This window comes from Nanorana parkeri, unplaced genomic scaffold (assembly GCF_000935625.1).
Source record: "Nanorana parkeri isolate BGI_ZX_2015 unplaced genomic scaffold, ASM93562v1 scaffold3978, whole genome shotgun sequence".
NCBI lineage: Eukaryota > Metazoa > Chordata > Amphibia > Anura > Dicroglossidae > Nanorana > Nanorana parkeri.
The window spans coordinates 8,213-14,236 of NW_017310245.1; the positions used below are offsets into that span (position 1 = coordinate 8,213).

A 6,024-nucleotide genomic window follows, 5' to 3' on the forward strand; every position below is an offset into this window, starting at 1 on the left:
GAGCTTACACTTCTTTACTCGGTCTTCATTAGGAGGGGGGGAGGGGCTTGGGGGCCCAGTGTTGTGCAAGGGAGGACGACCCCCACCATCCAATACACATGATCATTCCAGGAAACGAGGGGCAGTGAGGATGAACATGAGGCATGCTGGGATGGGAGGGAGACGTCTCACCGCAGAAGTCCTGCTCGGTCAGGCCTCGGTGCCGCCCCCCGCCTGCCACACGGGGTCATTACAGTCCTGCTCGGTCAGGCCTCGGTGCCGCCCCCCGCCTGCCACACGGGGTCACTGAAGTCCTGCTCGGTCAGGCCTCGGTGCCGCCCCCCGCCTGCCACACGGGGTCATTACAGTCCTGCTCGGTCAGGCCTCGGTGCCGCCCCCCGCCTGCCACACGGGGTCACTGAAGTCCTGCTCGGTCAGGTTGACGGTGTAGGGGACATCGATGATGGCGGCGCTGGGGTCTCGCTGGCCGCTGGACGATCTCCAGGAGTTTAATGGCCGCAGAGAGTTCTTGAATCTCTGATGAAGACACAATGGGGAGACGTTAGGTCACAGACAGTTCTTATTGCAGCCACAGTGTAGAGTGTCAGCTCACGTGTCCAGGCGCCAGGGCCGGAGGTTGTACTCACATCGCGCAGCGTCCCGCTCTCCCGGAAGATGGCGACTCCGGCCCAGATGGGGATCTGGATGCAGCACAGGGTGCCCATACATATGCCCAGAGCCTTGCCCATATCTAGTTTGGAACAAGCATGCAGCTAGTGAAGTCAGCACTCCCGATCCTCATCTCTAAGCAATGAAGCTGCCCCCACCACCCCCCACCCCCAGACCGAACGGGGGAGGGGGAAGAGGTGTCAAAAGTCTTTAGGGTATTACAATGGGGGGGGGGTGACATTTTCCAGCAAGAGCACCGGTGTGCAGAATACCCAGCATGCCTTGAAGTAGAAGAGGAGTTTGGTGCACCAAGGCGGACAGCGGCAGATCATATCCACAATATCCTGACAGAACTGATCCACACCTGAGAACAAAACCCAAATCCATGAGAGACAAACCGACACCGCTGAGGATTCCCCCCATTACTGTGTGTCTCTGCCCCTCCCACAAGGGTGTCTATGCCCCTCCCACAATGGTGAGATTCCCCTCCAGTAGTTTGTGTCTCTGCCCCTCCCACAATGGTGAGATTTCCCCCAGTAGTTTGTGTCTCTGCCCCTCCCACAATGGTGAGATTTCCTCCAGTTGTTTGTGTCTCTGCCACTCCCACAATGGTGAGATTCCTCCCAGTAGTCTGTGTCTCTGCCCCTCCCACAATGGTGAGATTTCCCTCCAGTAGTATGTGTCTCTGCCCCTCCCACAATGGGGAGATTTCCTCCAGTAGTTTGTGTCTCTGCCCCTCCCACAATGGTGAGAGTCCCCCCAGTAGTTTGTGTCTCTGCCCCTCCCACAATGGTGAGATTCCCTCCAGTAGTGTGTGTCTCTGCCCCTCCCACAATGGTGAGATTCCCTCCAGTAGTTTGTGTCTCTGCCCCTCCCACAATGGTGAGATTTCCTTCCAGTAGTTTGTGTCTCTGCCCCTCCCACAATGGTGAGATTTCCTCCAGTAGTGTGTGTCTCTGCCCCTCCCACAATGGTGAGATTTCCTCCAGTAGTTTGTGTCTCTGCCCCTCCCACAATGGTGAGATTTCCTCCAGTAGTTGTGTCTCTGCCCCTCCCACAGACTAGCTGACCCCGGAGCTGCGCCCCAATTCTGTCTCTTCCAAATAGCGGCCCACAGAACCTTTGGAGGACCTTCTACTCACCAGAGATATTCGTCTGGAGGATCTTCTTCTTCCCCTTCATGTATGGAACGCTCCTTCTCTCCCCAAGGTCACATGACCTGCTAAAGCTTAGCTGGGCCCCACCCAGATACTCCCCGACTGACCCCGCCTCCCTCACCGGTACTCACCATAAAAGAAGGCGATGCCCAGACACATGAAGAGGGTGATGATGATGAGGCCGAAGCTGGTGCTGTAGGCGTCTATCAGGGTGAACCAGTAGATGCCGCCCTGTGAGGAGGAGGAGTCTCATGTAAGATGGGTGGAGCTTCCATCCCAACAACCATGTGATCAGCATCATAGGCAAATTACCCCAGCTGCCCTCCCGATATCACTGAAGGGGGCAACAGAGCGGCCTTCACACGAGGATACTGTTACTGTTTGGAAGAGACATGGGGGGGACTTCCTGTACATGAATGGGGGGACCCTCTGTATGGGGGGACCCTCTGTATGGGGAGACCCTCTGTATGGGGGACCCTCTGTATGGGGGACCCTCCGTATGGGGGACCCTCCGTATGGGGGACCCTCCGTATGGGGGGACTCTGTATGGGGGGACCCTCTGTATGGGGACCCTCGGTATGGGGGGACCCTCTGTATGGGGGGACTCGGTATGGGGGGACTCTCGGTATGGGGGGACCCTCGGTATGGGGGGACCCTCCGTATGGCCCCCCTCGGTAATAAGCGGCTTTCCCATGATATGACCCCCATTTATAATGGGCGCTGGAATGATCGGTGAGGGGAGACCTTAGCTGCCCCCCTCTGGTTGATGGTTGACTATGGTGTGAAGTCACCTCAATAATAACCAGAACATATCACGATGGTTTCGGGGGTCTCACCTGAGTGACCAGCAGAAGTCCCAGCAAGTAGAATAGGAAGCAGAGGGCCCCCAGGAATATAGTCTTCCGCTTCCATTCCCGAAGCACCGGGAACTCATCCAAGACAGCCGTTGTGATCCCTTCCATATTGCCAAACTTGGAGAGGACAGAGAGATGAGAGTCACAAGGGGTGCAGGCAACATGCCATCCAGGAGCCCGGCCCTAGAGAACGTCACCAGCCATCCAGGAGCCCGGCCCTAGAGAACGTCACCAGCCATCCAGGAGCCCGGCCCTAGAGAACGTCACCAGCCATCCAGGAGCCCGGCCCTAGAGAACGTCACCAGCCATCCAGGAGCCCGGCCCTAGAGAACGTCACCAGCCATCCAGGAGCCCGGCCCTAGAGAACGTCACCAGCCATCCAGGAGCCCGGCCCTAGAGAACGTCACCAGCCATCCAGGAGCCCGGCCCTAGAGAACGTCACCAGCCATCCAGGAGCCCGGCCCTAGAGAACGTCACCAGCCATCCAGGAGCCCGGCCCTAGAGAACGTCACCAGCCATCCAGGAGCCCGGCCCTAGAGAACGTCACCAGCCATCCAGGAGCCCGGCCCTAGAGAACGTCACCAGCCATCCAGGAGCCCGGCCCTAGAGAACGTCACCAGCCATCCAGGAGCCCGGCCCTAGAGAACGTCACCAGCCATCCAGGAGCCCGGCCCTAGAGAACGTCACCAGCCATCCAGGAGCCCGGCCCTAGAGAACGTCACCAGCCATCCAGGAGCCCGGCCCTAGAGAACGTCACCAGCCATCCAGGAGCCCGGCCCTAGAGAACGTCACCAGCCATCCAGGAGCCCGGCCCTAGAGAACGTCACCAGCCATCCAGGAGCCCGGCCCTAGAGAACGTCACCAGCCATCCAGGAGCCCGGCCCTAGAGAACGTCACCAGCCATCCAGGAGCCCGGCCCTAGAGAACGTCACCAGCCATCCAGGAGCCCGGCCCTAGAGAACGTCACCAGCCATCCAGGAGCCCGGCCCTAGAGAACGTCACCAGCCATCCAGGAGCCCGGCCCTAGAGAACGTCACCAGCCATCCAGGAGCCCGGCCCTAGAGAACGTCACCAGCCATCCAGGAGCCCGGCCCTAGAGAACGTCACCAGCCATCCAGGAGCCCGGCCCTAGAGAACGTCACCAGCCATCCAGGAGCCCGGCCCTAGAGAACGTCACCAGCCATCCAGGAGCCCGGCCCTAGAGAACGTCACCAGCCATCCAGGAGCCCGGCCCTAGAGAACGTCACCAGCCATCCAGGAGCCCGGCCCTAGAGAACGTCACCAGCCATCCAGGAGCCCGGCCCTAGAGAACGTCACCAGCCATCCAGGAGCCCGGCCCTAGAGAACGTCACCAGCCATCCAGGAGCCCGGCCCTAGAGAACGTCACCAGCCATCCAGGAGCCCGGCCCTAGAGAACGTCACCAGCCATCCAGGAGCCCGGCCCTAGAGAACGTCACCAGCCATCCAGGAGCCCGGCCCTAGAGAACGTCACCAGCCATCCAGGAGCCCGGCCCTAGAGAACGTCACCAGCCATCCACATCCAGGAGCCCGGCCCTAGAGAACACCAGCCATCCAGGAGACCGGCCCTAGAGAACACCAGCCATCCAGGAGCCGGGCCCGAGAGAACACCAGCCATCCAGGAGCCCGGCCCTAGAGAACACCAGTCTTGGGTCTGCTCCATGCCGGCATTCTGTGGTCACATGTTCCCGGGTGTCACCGAGACAGAAGGTGATGGAAAGTCCAAAAGGTGAAGCTGCCCCCAGAACAGGAATGTAGGGTATATCTTCCAACAGGGACACCTGAAGATATTTCCTTTCACTTCCTGTTGAGTCTCCCAGACAGGAAGTGAAGGGAATCTCCCCAATGTGACTCACCTTACAGATGTTTAACTCCTCCCTACTGATCTGGAGACGCCTTTCTCATTAGTTATGATACTGTGGCAGTGTTAAGGGTGTAAACGTGGCCATACCAGAACATGTGACTGCAATGGGGGCCCCATGACCATACCAGAACATATGACTCCTATGGGGCCCCCATGGCCATACTAGAACATGTGACTGCAATGGGGCCCCCATGGTCATACGACTCCTATGGGGCCCCCCATGACCATACTAGAACATGTGACTGCTATGGAGCCCCTATGACCATAGCAGAACATGTGATCGCTATGGGGTAACAATGGCCATACCAAAACATACAACTGCTATGGGGGGGCCCTTGTGGCCATACAAGAGCATGTGACAACTATGGGGGGGTCCCATGGCCATACCAGATCATGTGACTGCTATGGGGCCTCCATGGCCATAGTAGAACATGTAACTGCTATGGGGCCCCTGTGGCCATACCAGAACACATGACTGCTTTGGAGCCCCCATGGTGGTCATACCAGAACACATGACTGCTATGAGGCCCCAATGGTGACGGCACACATATGACTAAAGATTGTATCCTGTTAATAAGATATCAAGCATATACATACGTCTGTCCTTCACCCCCTTACAGAGATATTTTACTGCTGTGCTGTGAATTGTATTGGGAATGCGCACGGCTGAATGGTCAGAGGGAGGAGCCACACTGCCATCATGGCTTCCCTATGATATGTGCTATCCGTGTGCACCCCATACATTGGCCTGGCAGGTATTATAATGTGGAAGGACTTGGAGGGTGACCATCAGACAACGTGTGGACAGCCAGTAAGTGGGAACCATAACGGGGTCTATAATAGACCCTCATGATGGATGCGTGGCTGGCATGTGACGTGTTCCATTCAGGGAGAGACTAAGGACACAAATAATGGACAACTTCCAGAGACTTCACTTACCAGAGTGTCCACTCCCAGTGTGAAGAGCATCAGGAAAAACAAGATGGACCAGAAGATGGAGCCAGGAAGAAGAGCAAGGGCTTCTGGGTAGGCGACAAATGCTAAGCCCGGGCCTGAAGGGAGACAATGGAGGACATTACGGTCATTTCCACTGTATGATGTCATCACTTTCCTACAACATCTGATGACCACACGTCTACCTCCTCCCCCGACCTCCATATCCAGTGCAGAAGAGGGGAGAAGTGGGAGGGATGTTCTGTTGTTGGAGGAGAAGTGGGAGGGATGTGCTGTTGTTGGAGGAGAAGTGGGAGGGATGTGCTGTCGTTGGAGGAGAAGTGGGAGGGATGTGCTGTCGTTGGGGGAGAAGTGGGAGGGATGTGCTGTCGTTGGGGGAGAAGTGGGAGGGATGTTCTGTTGTTGGAGGAGAAGTGGGAGGGATGTTCTGTTGTTGGGGGAGAAGTGGGAGGGATGTGCTGTTGTTGGGGGAGAAGTGGGAGGGATGTTCTGTTGTTGTGGGAGAAGTGGGAGGGATGTTCTGTTGTTG

General features: G+C 57.5%; 1 protein-coding gene across 1 annotated transcript in view; it reads right to left on the reverse strand.

The window, feature by feature from the left end:
• Nucleotides 1–349: 349 nt before the first annotated feature.
• The window catches only part of LOC108803643 (sodium-dependent proline transporter-like), a 17,860-nt gene continuing 12,185 nt past the window's right edge, over nucleotides 350–6,024 (reverse strand). The window contains 6 exon segments of the mRNA XM_018575468.1: nucleotides 350–516; nucleotides 627–719; nucleotides 807–1,012; nucleotides 1,937–2,036; nucleotides 2,642–2,776; nucleotides 5,481–5,593. Of these exon segments, the coding sequence (XP_018430970.1) occupies nucleotides 358–516; nucleotides 627–719; nucleotides 807–1,012; nucleotides 1,937–2,036; nucleotides 2,642–2,776; nucleotides 5,481–5,593 (806 nt within the window). The 3' untranslated portion in view covers nucleotides 350–357.